The sequence below is a fragment of the Haliotis cracherodii genome, unplaced genomic scaffold, assembly GCF_022045235.1.
Source record: "Haliotis cracherodii isolate W230 unplaced genomic scaffold, xgHalCrac1.p SCAF_1, whole genome shotgun sequence".
Classification (NCBI taxonomy): Eukaryota; Metazoa; Mollusca; class Gastropoda; order Lepetellida; family Haliotidae; genus Haliotis; species Haliotis cracherodii.
Genome location: NW_027266264.1, coordinates 42,559,576 through 42,578,858, shown reverse-complemented (window position 1 = coordinate 42,578,858; position 19,283 = coordinate 42,559,576). Strand labels below are relative to the sequence as shown.

General features: G+C 38.0%; 1 protein-coding gene across 1 annotated transcript in view; it reads left to right on the top strand.

The window, feature by feature from the left end:
- LOC139478127 (ras-specific guanine nucleotide-releasing factor 2-like) overlaps positions 1–19,283 on the top strand; it is a 969,963-nt gene that overhangs the window by 844,128 nt on the left and 106,552 nt on the right. Inside the window, exon 26 of the mRNA XM_071260456.1 lies at positions 18,603–18,682. Coding sequence (XP_071116557.1) covers positions 18,603–18,682 — 80 coding nt within the window. The remainder of the gene's footprint in view (positions 1–18,602; positions 18,683–19,283) is intronic.

Genomic DNA, 19,283 nt, shown 5'->3' with positions numbered 1-19,283 from the left:
TTAAAGAAACAAGCGTTGTGGCAAATATATTTACCGGCACCGCGTTATATACCGAGGAAGAAGTTTGATATTTCTACGACGAATGAAGTTCATCAGGCTGACCTCTTGTTTCTTCCCCACGATAAGGTAAAACGCAAAACGTATAAATACGCTTTATCGGTAGTGGATGTGGCTCGTCGATACAAAGAGGCTGAACCATTAACCTCGAAAGATTCAACAGAGGTAGCTAATGCACTGAGTCTCATATGTAAACGCGGACCACTAAAATGGCCTAAGCTATTTCAAGTATGGGATCGATAACTAAACTTTTAACAAAGCACAACGTCAAAATCATCCGTGGTGAAAGAGAGGCCCACCGCAGTCAAGCTATCGTTGAAAGATTTAACAGGACATTAGCGGAACGTTTGTTTGGCTATCAGTATGGGATCGAAATGAAATCCGAGCGATTGAGATCAACCGAATGGGTGACACGATTATCAGCCGTTGTATCAGCGCTGAATAATGAAGTAACGAGATTAATAGGGGAGAAACCATCCGATGCGATTAAAATGAAATCCGTGACTTCCGAATCTTCAGCACCGAGGAGAGGCAAAGAACAAAAACTTCCAGTTAGAGTAAGGGTAAGATATTTATACCAGCCCGGTGAACTCGAAGGAGGCCTACGTCGCGCAACCGATCCCATATGGTCCCTTAAGACGTATAACATTTGTCGATTGGTTACGAAAGAAGGAGAGCCTATTCTTTATTATCTTCAAGATGGACCGGGTAGGGCATTTGTACGAGAAGAATTGTTCATAGTTCCCGACGGTACGGTATTACCACCATAACCATAAGCGTTGGTAGTTACACCATCCTTATCAATCCATCTCTTTGTATCAAAGGGTGATAATAATGTCCTGTTCATTCTTAATCCATACATCCTATGATTGACACTTCTTAAAGAGTTCATCTCGTGTTTGAATGTTCTACCGTTGAATAATGATTCTTTATACTGTTCGTGTTTGATATGCTTTTTTACCACATACTTCTTAACGCCCTTGGCTTTTCTTATCTCTCCATTATCGGACTTCTTTATAGAATACATCTTAGGTCTTAATCCGACATACTCCGCTATAGGAGTTCCAGCACATTCATCCTTCATCTTACCTAACACCTTTTTATTTACTACGCTGTGCAGTGGATTATCTTTTGGGTAAACGCTCGTGTCCTACATATCTATTTTTTCTGCCATATCTTTATACACATCCTCGGTTTGTATTTCCATCAACAAAGAATCTGTGTCGGTATATAACACCTCGCATCTATCGCCGTATTGCTTCTTAAGTTTGTTGTAATAAAAGTCATACACTAAGTGTTTTGACAAGTCGAGAATACTCATACCGACGTACACCGGTCTGTTGAATTTTATATTACTCTTCTGCATATGCAACGCGGCTAAGTCGTTATCAAATATCTTGCTTCTGTTAAAAGCCGGACTGGCTATAAGTTTCCTGAGTCTTTCTTCCTCATTAGATCTGACTAATTGAACATCAACACACTTCCTTAGATTCTCCATAGTTTTACCAAATACTGAATTATTCATGAGCTTATATAGGTTCTTTTCAAAATCGCTGGTAACCATCTTCCTTAAATCTGTGTTCAGTCTTATATAGGGCTCCATCCAAGGGCTTTGATCAAACTTTAGAACTCTGTGTATTTTCTTTAGTTTCATACCTAACAATAGATATAACTGGAGATTTCTGTAGTGAACTATATATTTTGTCTTATCCATCAAATTTGGTACGAGTTTTTCTACGTTAGCTAACCTTGTATTACCCATCAAGGAGTGTTGATATTCCGACATCCAATCTTTATTAACCATTAATCTTTCTGGAGCTAGCGGATAACTGTTATGGTCTTTATGTAACGAATTTGGATATTCCAAGTCAACTTCTAGTATGTACCCTTTATTCACATCATTCACATTGATATTATGGATATCATTCACTTCAATATTCATCGACCCACTCTAAACCACCCGTTGGTAAAGGTTGACTCATAGCCCATCCGTACAAATTGTTGGCGTCGAGATATAATATATGCGTGTCGGGTTTACTCAGATCATATCCTTCCACTAGTTTATTATTAGCCTTAGAATACCTTTTCGCCGCCATCGATATACCACCTCTAAATCCTTTCTCAATAAACAAGTGCATATCGTAATCGGTGAGTAGTTTTAGTTCTACACCGGTCTTCTTCAGCAATTCATCCCACGATAGCCGGGACAGGAATAGTACCATGCCGGATCCAAGCTGTATTGTTTTAAACATGTCTTTCTAAATATCTCAAATATATTGGCGAGTAACAGTACATCGGTTTTTAAGTACAGATTGTGATAATCGCCTAAATTCTTACAACCTAATTTATCCCAGACCGTCAGAGCGTGTTCATAATCGGCATTGGTTATTTTAGATTCTGTTAAGTTACTATAGAATGATTCAAGAGGTGGTAATTTAGTTTCTTCGAATCTAGACCAATCATCCATATATTCGAAAGGATATATACCTTTTCTCAACAACAAATGACGAGTTATCTGATCAGTATATTTATTTGTTATCGCAAAGTCATTGGGATTGTTCGCATTAGCTAAATTGTCCAGGGAAACTGTACGGAATCTATGAATCTAAATCCATGACTTTGCTTTATTCTGGCTTTCCCATCCTTGTCTGTATAATGTATAGTTTTTGTCAACGAGAATGAGATGGCTATTGTTTGAGAATTCATTTTTAGTTTCAAGTTACACTTGTTATGCGCAGCTCCCCGATAATTACCCGTGACGTGGCAATGATCTCTTACGGAATCCCCATTCAGGGGTTTATTACAAACATGACAACTCGTTGACCTCCTATAGGCCCTCCAATTATCCCTCGTCATACACATGAGTTTCTTACATGATAAATTTACCCTGATTATTCTCTCTTCATTTTGTAGATATTCTAGGAACTTTCCCGCTGCATCGGGACCTCTGTAAATCACGGGAGTGTTTGTTTTCCCATCATACCTTACAACTATATATCCAAACCCACAAGGAATATGTTCTTGAGTTTTGTACGTATTATTATCTTGGTTGTTATTTTCTATGGGCTTGATAAGCGCTTCGAAGTCGGCGTAAATTACGTACGGTACTGGCATTTGATTACAATAGTGTTCAAATTTTAATATATTTTTTCCCTCTTTAGGCATATCGATCCTGATAGCATTCTGTCCAACACTTCTACAGTCTTCTTTATGCGCTTCTAATAGATCTTGTCTGCTGTACCCATGCAGGCATCTTTCGCAGAAATATTTCTTTCTAGCACGTTTTGTTTGATCGTATAATAGCCTGTTTAAACTCTTTATCCACGTATAATGATATTTTCCATCTTTTTCGATCAGAAATGAATTGATTCTGGGAATATGTTCCGGAGCGGAGCTTATCCTGTGTACAACAATTCCTTTAGAATGTCCGAAAACATTTATAGCTAAATTATTTTGCTTTTCCACCTTATCAATTTGTGATATTGGTGTAGGTTCGTCTGTACCATCGAAGTTGAGTCCATCATTTTGGGGATAGCTAGAAGGTCTATCCGGATTCTTGTCTACGGGGAACAATGCAGATCTTATCATCATTCTTAAACAATCATCGGATTTATTTTTTACGTTAATTATGGCTTTTTTCTTCTTATAATACGGGGGTAAATCTATATAAGATCCACCTTTGAAAGGCATATAATTCGCTATATCTAAATATAAACTATCAATTTTATCCACACCCCAACCCAAACCTCTATTAGTCCAGCATTCTAAAGTTTCCTGTATCCTCTGAATTGATGTATCTAATGATGCGTTTATGGTATCGGATTCGGTTATAACTTCTTGATTGCTTCGGAAATAAGGTTCGGTATATTCGACGCTATCGTCTGCGTTACTTTTACTCAATGACATTTTAATTGTCAGCTGGTATTTTATACTATGTAAATCATCTAACTCCTCGTTAATTTTACTCGATATGATGGGCTTAATATCGTTAACATCCATGTTGGAATTAATATCCATCTTCCAACCTCTTAGATATTTACCAACGCCAGCGGATGTGGGTACAAATATTAATTCTTGTTGTTGTTGATTATTATCAATATCAACAACATCATTATCAATATCATTATCATCATTATTATTATCTAGTAAAGCAATCAATTCAGCTCTTCTCATTCGAGAATAACCTCTCAGCCCACTGTTTCTCGCTCGAGCTTTGAGTTCTCTAACAGTCTGGGGTGGTCTGTTGTATTCCAAACCGAGTAAGGTAATCAATTCAGCTTTTCTCATTTGAGAATATCCACGTAGACCACGTTGCTTTGCCATAGCCTTCAACTCTCTGACAAAAACCATTGTGGTTGAATGGTATATGCAAAATGAGACAAATGTCTAATTGGTTGTTTTTCATATATCTAAATACGTATTCTCCCCAACCTATTCCTCTCATTGATGTAATCTCTCTTCCTAGCATAAATAATCTGATTCCTGACCCTATCAGCACCATGTTTCTTACATAAACAATAACGACCTTTGACCCCTATCCCGCATTCAGAACACTTATAGTTTATGTGTCCGCGCCTGATGTAATAATTGTGTATACCGCAGTATATATCATCAACACAGCGTCTATTACATAGAGTCGTCTTCCCCATGAGTGTAAACTTGCAGTTATTCATGGTATATACATCTATCATATCATTTGTCTAAATGCAAGTCACATCTACACTAGGCGAGATATTGATTAGGCTATTTATAGATCGCTATAACTAGGTCATGCATAGCCACAGCTGTGGTTATTTATGAGTAGCTATTGTATAGCTTAAAATCAATAGAGCAGATAACCCCATAATCACAAATGTGACCTCGCGGTTTCTTTTGTTCCTCTGACGGTGTATAAAACTGACTCATTGTTGGTATCAGTATTGGGTCGAGTTTTTTCCCATAAACGAGGTAGTATTCGTGCATGGCAGATTCGACATCCTTAAACGTTTGAATTGAATGTCCTTCCTTAATCAGTTGTTCATGAATAAAGTCTAATCACTTCATTCTCTGCTGTGTATATTGTAGCTGGGCTGCTTGGTATTGTTCTAAAGCTTCGTTATGTTGTTTACGCTCCTCTTCAACTTCTTTAGCGTTTGATTCCCTCATACTGGAAAATAAATAATTACTCCCCGAAAAAGCTAGAGCATTAACAACAGCTCCACCGACCATCATCGCAATGGATGCCATATTTATATGAATATAATATATTCAAATCTTTATATGAATATACAATATTCAAATGTTTAATTACTTCATTATGTCTTCCGGGATAAGTCCTTGTTTGATGAGCATATCCTTCGTTGCCATTGCTAATCCAATATCCGGGGCGGTCGGGTAGCCTAGTGGTTAAAGCGTTCGCTCGTCACGCCGAAGACCCGGGTTCGATTCCCGACATGGGTACAATGTGTGAAGCCCATTTCTTGTGTCCCCCGCCGTGATATTGCTGGAAAATTGCTAAAAGCGGCGTAAAACCATACTCACTCACTAATCCAATATCCAGAACCATCATACCTATATCAAATCCATTAAAATCTAGCTTGGGAGGTGTGGCTTTAGTAATCATTTTAGCCATACAGGCACAGCCAATGGCCAAGCCGGTGACCACCGCTGAATGATACGTCGCGTTTACCAACATTTTACCGTCTGTAACTGGAGTAGTCATGCTTCTTATAGCATTATATGAGGACTAACCTCTAATTGAACTTGTTGTTGCATAGGGGGTGACGTTTTCTCTTCTCCGGTCTTATAAAAGAACCATACAGCCGCTATACCAGCAACTCCTACTAGTGCCCATGTTTTAATCGGATTTGAATTATTTATTAATTTCGCTTTGCGCGCCAGCCCTCCCTTTCTTCCTGCGGCTATTTTCAAAGGATTCTTAGTAACTCTGGGTTGTTTTTTTGTTTTCTCATTCACATTTAGTGCATCCTCATTCACATGTGGTTCCGTTTCCGCAATCTGTTGTGGTTGTGTGTTCACAATCTGTTGTGATTGTGTTTCCGCAATCTGTTGAGTCTCCATTATTATTAAGTGGGCACGTATGTTTAAATTGACAATACCTAGCCGTTATTAAAGCTGTGGTGAATGGAGCTAAGAACATTCCGAATCTATGATAAAACTCACAGCTCACTGAGCTTATAGCGTGTTCGATGAATGGGTCTTTCTCTAGAGATTCGCATAAATACATGTGATGTTCTGCCGGGATGGGGAGAAACGTACTAGCTACGACTGTGTATAGTTGTAATATAGACGAACCTATCGTTTTAGTCATGGTAGCTCCCAGTCTAGACTCGTAACGCGCGTACAGTTTTTTAATCTCTTCGTCGGTCATGTTATCAATTTTTTCGATGGTATAATTTTCTCCCAAATATTGGGAACATTTTCCACCGGCTACCAAAGCGGTGAGTCTTTCTCTATGTTTATCTGTAACTACTTCAGCATGTTGATGTGTTTTTTATCTACATCAGGCTCTTTGAGCATTTGTTCGATGAGTTCGTCACATTCCATAATGTAATACATAAGGAGATATTTAAGTCTAACATAATGGAATATGACATATCCAATACATCCCGTAATAATGAACTGTTGCGAAAGAATGATGATTTCGAACCACATTTTATGTCATATTAACCGTTAATGTTCAATTTGCTACATTTTTGCTACATTTTGCTATAATTTTGCTACATTTTGCTAAGCAATTGCATAAGCAGCTGGTTGATCGGTTTTTAATACGAGTTTACAGTGCTTCGTTGCCGCTAACACTTTTCTGACTTTATCTCGTTCACCCTTGGTATAAATGACGTCATTTTCGCGTAAACATTCCTCGAATGAATCTCTGTCTTTGCAATGAAACAGCGCTACCCATTTGGTCTGCTCTCTGAGATCTTTCAGGACAGAGTTGTATTTTTGAGTAGGTACCCAAACGCTATGTTGAGTATGCCGACCGGAAAATGCTAAATACGAAAGCATATCTTTCTTTTTTGTTAGTTCTTTTCTCGTGCTGCAGTCGTCTATTACGAAAAGGGTTGATTCTCCTTTGTATCTTTCGTGACATACTCGGAGACAGTCTTGTAAACAATCGCCCGGATCGACTCTGTGTACCCCGTCGTCATTCACAACCCAATCTCTCGATAGGTATGTTTTAGTAACGCTTATAGTCGGGCACAGAATAATGATATGATCGAAAATGTCCCGATAATAACTTTCTAAAATATCTAGAATAAAAGCTGTTTTTCCGCAGCCCGTTTGCCTGCATATGATAGCGCAGTGCGGATCTTTAGGTAAAAGATTATTAATAGATTGCTCGCACGAATCTCCCATTCTGTATATTAAGTTGCGCATCCATAATCACATACAAATATATGTTTAATTTACCAGCTGATTCCTGAAGCTTCGTTATCTGTATGGTGGCACCCTCGCTAGCATTTTCTATTCTCCTCCCACTGCCGTGTAGTTGGTCATCGTCGAGCCATAGCGCGTACTTCGTGGTGAGGTATTCACCCATCGATACACTCCCGAGAGACAAATCTTTCACGACCGCGTTCACTTCCAGAGAACGTTTTATAGAAGGAAGTTTTTTAATCTCATCCCACTGGTGATACGCTAGCATTCCTTGGCTATATAGTTGATTAGGAACGCCCTCGATAGTCAATTCTACTTTTGTAATCTTGGGATTGTAGAACTTCTCGGTATTTCTTTAAAACGCATCGGAGGGGTCCTCGAACAACATTAAAATACCCTTCAACGACTTCGTGGGGACGTTTAGATTGATATTCCACATCGTATCTTTTTTGTCCCTCGTGATCTTTCGGTGTCGCAGCACGCGATCGTACAAAATGGCTAAACTTCCCGAATACTGGTTACGAATTTGTCTGGCTAATTCGGGATCCGTTATCATATCATACTCGAGCGAGATATTGTCAGTGGAATAGCTAGCATCTTCAGCAGCTCTGATTACTCTACCCTAGTCGTTAAAAGTGAGTTTGTATTCTAACCTATCACCTAGGGATGCTTGATAAAAGGTCATGTGGGAATCTAGTAATTCAAAGTCTAGGGGAATATAGAATCTGTTACCTAATGCGTCGGCAACGGCCTGATCTTTTATGACAGTACCATCACCACTAGAAGCATCTACGCTTAGTCTCAATGTGTTCTTATTACAAATACCTTGGTACTGTAAGTTTTCCCGCTCTTTATCCGTTCTCCAGAGATCCATGTAACAATAGTATACATCGCTATCGTCGATACTCAAAACCTCATTACCGCTAATTTTAATGGCGATTTTCTTAACGATAGCACGACCTATGTTCTGAACGGGCTCCCTGTTAACGTCGGTAGAAGTCAAAACAATCGTAAATGCTAGTCGGACAGTTCCGGGAACTAACACATCGTGTGCGCCGAGATTAGGAAAGCGAACCAGAAGCGTTTGATTCTGATCGATGGTACTAGGGTTATTAGTTATAGTAACAGACTGACGAATTGCTTTGACCCCTAATGGATCTCGAAGTCTGCGTTGTGGGTTTAACTTGCGTCCGTATTGCGAAGACATTGTTATATTGAAAACATGTACCCTATGTTTAATATAAAAATGACTAATTTTGAACATAATGACTTTGATCTAAGTACCTTTGATGACTTTGATAACCAGAATCCAATCGAAGATACTGATGAAACCAACTTTGGTGGCACGAATCTTAACGATGAACTTTTACAATCAACCGTCAATGATTATTACAATGCCTTAAAAGAAGATAAAAATTATGTTAACCCAATAGGCTGTGACTATTCAAAGTTTACGATAGATAGTAAAGGAATATTGCGACTGCGTGGCGCTCCGGATATTGATCTTATGCATTCTCGTACTCGTAAGCCCCTAGCCTTGTCTACGATAGCTGCTAAACACGGCATCGGCACTGTTCTTGATGAATTAGGGTTTGTGGACTACTACCGACGACCAAAACTTTCCGCAAAGACTACTAAGGCTCTTCAGACTATGAGGAAAGAACTCGTTAATACAGATGATTTGGAAGCAGCCTCGATGGTGGCCTCGGACGGACTCGGAGAAATATTAGATACTTATTACGATAATTCCACATTACAGGTACCACCATATTCAGAGTTCAGTATTAGGAAATTACGAGGTCTTGACAAGGCAATGCGAACAATGCAGGGAGAACTCATCAATAATACAGCCAAGCTATCCGAAATCGACAAGCATATAGCTTACGAGAAAACAAAACTCGAACAGGCGGGCGATGAGTTCAGTAGACGCTGCGTAGCGGAAAGATTGCGTAACCTAGAAGAGGAAAGATTGGCCCGCCTAGAAGCAGCTTCCAGTAATAGAAAGGCACTTCGTTCGCAAATCAGTCGTATTCGAGAAACTATCGATCAAGTCCTCAACGATGATACTACACTGGCCGATAAAATTAAAACATTGTTCAGAGAACAGGGACTAACAATTGTCAGTATTTTAACCGCGTTGGGATTTATTATATCGACTTTGACTCTCTCGTTAACAGGTGGCACAGGTGGTAGCGGCGGATCACCGCCTTACGATAAAAACGGTATAAGAGAGTGGATAAAAAAGCATTTAAAAGCATTAGGTTCAGCACTGGGAAAGCTAGCCGAGAAAGCCGCGGCTGCACTTCCCGGTATAATATGGAGTGTTGTTTCCTGGCTATTGAATTTATTAGCTAAGACCACCACTTGGCTTAGTCAAAACTTGTGGGGGTTGATCGTAGCAATTGCAGGGCTGTTGTACGTATTCGCTAAGAACTATTTAACAACCAAATCATGAGTAAACCAACCGAGACTCCACCCACTACAAGCACTGTTTTTTCATCGATATGTTGTTGATTTTTAGCCGCAATATGCGGTGACACTTGTGCATTAGTAGATGTTTGTGCGTTATTAGATGGTTGCGCGATAGTTGGTGTTTGTGGCTTTACTATTCCCTTTTCGCCCGTGATCGTTTGCGTTATTAATTCGACATTCATATCTGAATTTATACCTGGTTTTTGTTGATCGGTAGCGATAACAATTTTATTATTATAGCCTATCACTTGACCGATCTTAAGTTCCATATTACTCGGAGACATGTATAGTCCTGGCGCATAAACAAAGTCCACTTTGGATTGAGCGTACTGTAATGCATCTTGAAAACGCTTTATAGACGATGGTATGTCAACTGGTGAATTAATGGCGTCCTCCACGTTTGTGACAAACTGTTTTTGCGCATCAAGCGCCGTCCCAGAACCGATAATGGACGTTCGTGTTTGAGATTGCGCTCCGAGAATTGACCATACATAAGTTCTTATCGATTCATTAACTCTTACAAATCCTGGGTTAGTAAAATTATTTTCTGTTTTATCATTAAGAAATTCATTCCAAGCGTCTCCAGGTGGTTGCTCAACCTTTTGGATGGTGAAAGCAACACCACCCTTAAAGTTAATATGTTCATCTCTCCACTCGTTACTTGAGAGAGCAAAGCTCGGAAGGAGCCGACCCCTTTTCAGTAAATCATCGCTGACTTCTTTAACAGAGTGTGCACCAGCGTATGGAATACCTAGACCATGGTTAACTCCACTCAGACGCCAATCTTTACTCGTAGAAACATTAAATTCATTGCAAATACGTTCGAATGCCTTCTTATCGTACTGATTATTTGTGGAATTCCACGCTCGATCCTGCGGTAATGGAGCACTAATTTCTTTAAGTATACGTCTAATCTGATAGTACACGTGAAATGACATAACAGACTTATTCAGTTCAAATCCTGGAGCGTAAAGAGATACGCCACATCCCGTTGTGGCACACCATATGGCAAAGTTTAACTGATTCTGCCAAAATTGCATCGGATTGTGAAACAAATCGTGCACCATTTTATCGCTAGTTGCCGTGACTGTAGTTTTCAAAGATATCGGGGAATTTAACTAAAAATTCAGCACCAGAGGCAGTTACTATAATCGATTGATGAGTAATGTATCTCGATTTCATATTTAAGTTATGATATAGTATCTTGTATATTTAATATGTATGTTACACTCCCTGGAATAACAAATGGCCAGTCTATTGAACTGCTTCATACAATCGATAACTCGGATGGACAACTCGAAGTAGCTCTATGCGATGTAACGTATTACCAACGGTGGACCAATATAAATACTGCAAAAGATAATAATAGGATAGATCTAGTAACCTCACGTGGTAATATCAAATCCATTACTATACCTGATGGGTTTTACAGCGTAAGCTCACTCAATGATGAAATTTTTAAGCCTAATAGAATTAGTCTCACACAAAATGAGGCGACTGGGACAGCGAAATTCGACCATGAAGAGCCAAATATAATTTTATTGGACCGATCACCTACACTTGGATTTACACGCTTAGTTGGCACAATTAACAAGTTACCAGATCAGGAGGTTAAATTACCTGATTTAGTTCCCTATAAAGAGTTGTTCATCCATCTTGATCAAATAAGCACGATGGATAATATTCAACTAGAAAGTCCTTCAACTCTGCTCAGATCAGTTCCAGTGAAAAATGAAAAATATAATAGCGGTAGAACGGAATCTTTCTCGTCATTACAATATAAAAAATTAAAGCATGGTATTATTTCAGACCTTAAAATTTCTGTATTAGATGTAAAACACCAACCTGTACATATAGGATACTTAAGTGTAACACTCCATATTATAAATAATGGTTGATTCCATATTTAAGTTATGATATAGTATCATTGTATATTTGATATGTATGTTACACTCCTGGGAATAACAAATGGTCAGTCTATTCAACTGCTTCGTACTATCGATAACTCGGATGGACAACTCGAAGTCGCTGTATGCGATGTAACATATTACCCACGAGGGACCAATATAAATGCTACGAGGGGTTATAATAATGAGACAGAAATAAATGGTCAAAAATACATTATACCTGATGGGTATTACAGCGTATGCTCACTCAATGATGAATTTTTTAAGCCTAATGGAATTAGTCTCACACAAAATGAGTCAAATGGGTTACTGATTTTAAACGCTGGAAAAAAGGATGTAAAGCTTTACAGGAACTTAGCATACACACTTGGATGGAGAGGAGAAATAACAGTAATCAAGACATCAGATCAGGGACTCGATTTTCCTGATTTAGTTCCCTATAAAGAGTTGTGCATCCATCTTGATGAAATAAGCACGACGGATAATATTCAACTAGAAAGTCCTTCAACTCTGCTCAGATCCGTTCCAGTGAAAAATGAAAAATATAATAGCGGTAGAACGGAATCTTTCTCGTCATTACAATATAAAAAATTAAAGCATGGTATTATTTCAGACCTTAAAATTTCTGTGTTAGATGTAAAACACCAACCTGTACATATAGGATACTTAATTGTAACACTCCATATTATAAATAATGGTTGATTCATCAGGCCCTGGAACGATAAGACAATGTAATACAATTGCGCTTTCCGATCTCGGAGACACAGAAGGATTCGGTAAACCCGGTACCAATGGTAACTTATACGCTTTACACTTACACGATAATGTATACAAGCGGAAAGAAGTTACATTCACGGGTAATCTAGAAGATTTAAGCGATGTCGACGTTAGTAGACTCCTTAAAACCACTCCGTACAATATTATTTACAACAGTGAGAATAAATGGACTATGGTCGAAGCAAACATCAAGTGGCTGCTGAATATCGCCATTACCCCACCTTTTGCGATGATGGGTAAGGGACATAATTTAACTAAGATAATAAATAGTGGCATCGTACTCGCGGCCTATATCCCGTCAAAACGATAAAGTGTGTTAGTCACTCCCCTGCCAGAAAAACCAGGTCATATGTTATATAGTCGTCCGGCAATCCAAAATGTTAGTTTAAATTTGGTTACAGAATTCGATGATACTAAACAGAACTTGAGTGCAATACCTAATATTTCTACGCTTATTATTGAAGTCTTGTTCGGAGATGCACCGGTAGATGCCTTCGAAATATTACCAGGTCTATCGATTAAATGGCTCAAGAAACACGAGCGTCAACGTTGCAGTATTATTCATGTTGGAGCATCACCCGTTACAACCCTCGAGGGGGTTCAAATTATTAAAAGTGACAGAATTTCTCTTTCTAAGATATTCTTGCCGTATAATATACATTTGATAAGGTTGATGTATACTCTCAAAACATTTAAGCAAGACCAATTAAAGACTATTATATAATCGTAATATACACTATGAGTTTATATCCAGTGCTCGATGAAGCAATTGAAAAGATGGAAACTGTTGATGGATTTCGATTACATCAAATAAGCGACATAAAACATCGAATAGAAAAGGATAGGGAGTTGAGACTTGGATTGTATAAAAAGTATCGCAGAGCCGTGAATGCTCTGGACGGAGTTGACACCGCTCTTTTAGTGGCTGGCATGGGACTCGGTGTAGCCGGTGTCGGTTTACTATCAACTATAATCGCCGCGCCTATCGTGCTCGGCATGGAAATAACCGCTGGAGTCTCGGGACTGGCAGGAATAGCGATAAAATTCATTTCTCGTAGGTTGCAAAAGAAAGCATTAAAACACGATAGTATTCGGATACTCGCCGAAGCAAAGTTGAACAGCATTGAGGATCATATTTTGACAGCAATGGCCGATTGTAAGATATCCGAGGATGAGTTTCATTTAGTGCTGCCGGAACTCACCAAATACAACGAAATGAAGCAGGAGATTCGATCAAAATCTCGTAAGACCAATGGTATTAGTGAAGACGAGAAAAAAAAGTTCATAGAACAGGGGAGGCAACAAGCGCGTCAATTATTCCGTGCCAAAACCAAAGAACTGGTTGGAGATTAAAAATAAATTGCTTACTATCGTTTGATCACATTTAGACAAATGCTTACATAAGTTTATATAATAATGGAAAAAACTATTAAATGGAGAGAATTACCACAAGGTTTTATTATATCAATGATGTCAAACAAACCAAATACGGTAATCAATTGTTTCTTATCAATTTACAAGAAGAGTGTAGTTATATAGTCTGGTCTCCTAGTAAAATGAACGAAGAACTTAATAAAAATGTTGAATATCGCTTTATCGATAAAAATAATGAAGAATATTTTTATTACCATTTAGGCTCATCTAAAGCAATGATTGGCCCCAGGTATTGGTGAGCTAGAGTCAATTTAGCTGAATCTCATGACTATCGTTGAATCGCATAATCATTTTGGCATAAAATATTCCATCTGTAGTAGCAGTATAGGTATATGAATCCAGCTCCAGTGGAAGTGAGCCAGAACCATCATTACCTATACTACTAGCTGCATCTGCACTTCCCGGTATAATAGGGAGTATTGTTTCCTGGCTCTTGAATTTATTAGCAAAGACCACCACTTGGCTTAGTCAAAACTTGTGGGCACTGATCGTAGCGATTGCAGGGCTGGTGTACGTATCCGTTAAAGACTATTGATCCAAATCATGAGTAAACCAGCCGTGACTCCACCTACTATAAGCGCAATATGTGGTGGCACTTGTGGTTGTGCATAAGTAGATGGCTGTGAAACATGTGGTGTCTGTGGCTTTACTATTCCCATTTCGCCCGTGTTTGTTTGCGTTATTAATTCGAGGTTAATATCTGAATTTATACCTGTTTTTTGTTGTTTGGTAGCAATAACAAATTTATTATTATAACATATCACTTGGCCGATCTTAAGTTCCATATTTATTCGGAGACATGTATAGTCCTGCCCCATAAACGTAGTCTACTTTGGATTGAGCGTACTGTAATACATCTTGATAACGTTTTATAGAAGATGGTTTGTCAACTGGTGAATTAATAGCATCCTCTACGTTTGCGACAAACTTTTTGTGCATCGAGCGCTGTCCCAGAACCAATTATTCCTGTTCGTGTTTGTGATTGTACATCAAGAATTGCCCATACATAAGTTCTTATTGATTCATTAACTCTTACAACTCCCGGGTTAGTAAAATTATTTTCTGTTTTATCATTCAGAAATTCATTCCTAGCGTTTGCGTTATCGTTTGGATGCACAAATTTTGTAACAATATAAGCTAAACCACTCAGAAAACTCATAACATCTCCTCTCCAATTGTTACTCGAAAGTTCCAAGCCATGATTAAGATTATGCAATCTTGCAAAAAGATTGGTTTTCTGTAACAACTTAAATGGATCGAATTGTTGATGAGTTTTTTAACTAAATCATCACTTTCTTCTTTAACAGTTTTTTGTCTACTTTATGGAACACTTAGACCACGGTTAAGTCCTTTAATACGCCAATCTTTACTAGAAATATTAAATTCCTGACAAATAGATTCATACGCGAACCTATTGTACATGTTATTTGTGGAATTCCATGCTCGATCCTGTGGTAATGGAGCAATAATTTCTTTAAGTGTACGTCTAATCTGATAGTACACGTGAAATGATAAAACAGACTTATTTAGTTCAAATCCTGGGACATAAAGAGATACACCACATCCTGTTCCACACCATATGGCAAAGTTTAACTGGTTCTGCCAAAATTGCATTCGATTTTGGAACCAATCATGCACCATTTTATCGCTAGTTGCCATGACCCTGTATTTTTCAAAGGTATTAGGTAATTTAACAAAAAAACTTAGCACCAGAGGCACTTACTAAAATCGACTGATTCGTAATGTAAGTTGATTTCATATTTAAGTTATGATATAGTATCTTTGTATATCTAATATGTATGTTACACTCCCAGGAATAACAAATGGTCAGTCTGTTCAACTGCTTCATACTATCGATAACTTGGCTGGGCAACTTGAAGTCGCTCTCTGCGATGTAAGGTATTACCCACGGTGGACCAATATAAGTGCTGCGAGAAAAAATAATAACTTATTACAAAATGAAGCCAAAAGAGTAATCAAAACCATCATTATACCTGAAGGGTATTACAGCGTATGCTCACTCAATGATGAACATTTTAAGCCTTTGGGAGTTAGTCTCACACAAAATGAGTCGAATGGGATGCTGATTTTAAACACTGGATAAGGGGGTGTAATTCTTCTCCCGTACTTCACAGACACACTTGGATTTTTTGGACAAAAAGTAATAATACAACCCAACGGAACATCGAATGGAGTTGAATTGTCCGATTTAGTTCCCTATAAAGAGTTGTGCATCCATCTTTATCAGATCAGTACAACGGATAATATTCAACTCGAAAGTCCTTCTACTCTGCTAAGAGCTATTCCAATCAAAGATGAAAAATACAATATCGGTAGAACGGAATCTTTCTCATCATTACAATATAAAAAGTTAAAGCGTGGCATTATTTCAGATCTCAAAATTTCTGTATTAGATGTAAAACATCAACCTGTACATATAGGATACTTGAGTGTAACACTCCATATTATTAATAATGGTTGATTCATCAGGCCCTGGAGCGCATAACCTTAGACAATGTAATACAATTGCGCTTTCCGATCTCGGAGACACAGAAGGATTCAGTAAACCCAATACCAATGGCAAGTTATACGCTTTACACTTACAAGATAATGTATACGAGCGGAAAGAAGTTGTATTCATAGGTAATCTAGGAGATTTCAGTGATGTCAACATTAGTAGATTCAATAAAAACACTTCTTACAATCTTACTCGCTATGATGATAACAAATGGACTATGGTCGAAGAAAATTCAAGTGGCTACTGAATATCGTCATTGCCCCACCATATGTGATGACGGGTAAGGGACATCAATTATAATGAATAGTGGGATTGTACTCGGGGCTTATATCCCATCAAAACGAAAAAGTGTGTTAGTCTTTCCCCTGCCAGAAAACCCAGGTCATATGTTAATGAGTCGTCCAGCATTAAAAAATGTTAGTTTAAATTTGGTTACAGAATTCAATGATATAAAACAGAACTTGAATGCTATACCTGATCTTTCTACGCTTATTATTGAAGTCTTGTTTGGAGATGCACCAGAAGATGCCTTCGAGGTATTACTAGGTCTATCAATGATATTGCTCAAGAAACACCAGCGTCAACATTGTAGTATTATTTATATGGGAGTATCACCCATTGCAACCCTTGAGGGGGTCCATGTTAATAAAAGTGGAAGCATTTCTCTTACTAAGATATTTATGCCGCATAATATACATTTAATAAGGTTGATGTATACTCTCAAAACATTTAAGCAGGATCAATTAAAGACACAAGATATATGATATAATAATATACATTATGAGTTTCTATCTGGTGCTTGATAAAGCATCTGAAAAGATGGATACTGTTGATGGATTTCGATTACATCAAATAACCGACATAAAACATCAATAGAGAAGGAGAGGGAGTTTAGACTTGGATTGTATAAAAAGTATCGCAGAGCTGTGAATGTTCTCGACGGAGCTGACACTGTGCTTGTAACAGCTGGCATGGGACTCGGTGTAGCTGGTGTTGGTTTATTATCAACTATAATCGCCGCGCCTATCGTACTTGGTATGGAAGTAGCAGCTGGAGTCTCAGGACTGGCAGGAATAGCGATAAAATTTATTTCTCGTATGTTGCAAAAGGAAGGATTAAAAAATGATAATATTCGGATACTCGCAGAAGCAAAGTTGAACAGCACTGAGGATCATATTTCAACAGCACTGGCTGATTGTAAGATATCCGAGAAGGAGTTTCGTTTAGTGTCGTCAGAACTAACCAAATACAATGCAATGAAGCAGGATATTCAATCCAATTCTCGTAAGACCAGTGGTATTTGCGAAGACGAGAAAAAAAAGTTCATAGAACAGGGGAGACAACAAGCGTGTCAATTATTCCGTGCCAAAACCAAAGAACTGGTTGGATATTAAAAATAGATTGTTTACTATCGTTGGATCACATTTAAATGAATGCTTACATTAGTAAAAATGTTGAATATCACTTTGTTCAAAATATTGGTATGTCTATGAGAAATAATAGAGAATATTTTCATTACAATTTAGTATAGTCTCATGATGATCATTGAATCGCATCATCATTTTGACATAAAAAAAATCCCTCTGTAGTGGTGGTGTAGGTATATAAATCTGGCTCTTGTAGGGTTTTGGTAAAACTGTCATTGTCTATAAAAAATTATATCACAGAAGCATTGATTGGCTCCAGGTGGTGGTGAACTAGAGTCAATTTAGCTTAATCTCATGACGATCACTGAATCACATCATCATTTTGACATTAAAAATTCCCCCTGTAGTAGCAGTATAGGTATATCAATCATGCTCCAGTGGGGTTGCGGTAGGACTGTCATTGTCTATACTACTAAGGTTGAAGCCTGATGAAATTATTTCTTCATAAGTTAGGTGTACTACTGAGACTTGTTGCCCTGTTTTTATACATTTGAGAAAAGTTGAATGAATGTTATCAGATTATGTTAGGTCAATATTTGTCCAAGTGTAATTGATTTAACACTATTGGCAGTCATGATACATAGAGGCGTTTGTCAGTGATCATTTTTATTAAAATAAAATCTATTTCAGACCAAGCAAATGATTGAGAAACTCCAAGTCCTTGTGTCTTCTGAAGGAAGGTTCAAAAACATGCGAGAAGCTCTTCATAGGTATGTCATTTTATGTGTGTTTCTGCTTTTGTTTGTTTGTGTAGTCCAATGTTTAATGTGTTATCTGTTGATACAATTCAAAACTTCTGGGAATCACTTTGTACTTTGTATTCTGAATTCTGAATTCTGAATGAATAATTATGTTTTTGTTGTGTTCATTGTAATTCTGGGGTCACAGGTGGCCCAGTCATCTAAGGTACCACGATATAACTGGAATACTGTTAAAAGCAGCATTAAAAGCCCAACTTATGCATTGTAATTCCTGCTTTCTGATTAGCTGAATTGGTCACATGTTTATTGCATTTATTTTCCAATGAACATAAACAATTTAGCCATGAAGTAGACCTCTATCATCACTAGGTACGGAAATGTTGGAGAATTCAAATTACTGATGAGTGAACTCACACCTGTGTCATCATGAAGTTATCAGACCTAGCAATATTTTAGTGCTATTTTTCAGTAGCAAACATATCAACAACAAAGCAATACTACCATCTTCCACAATCACTGCTCAAATACCAGCAATCCTATGAAGTTTTGTTTGACATTCCTCGCCCTTTTTTTAGCTACTTTCTTTGTGGGCATGTCAAGTTATGTGGAA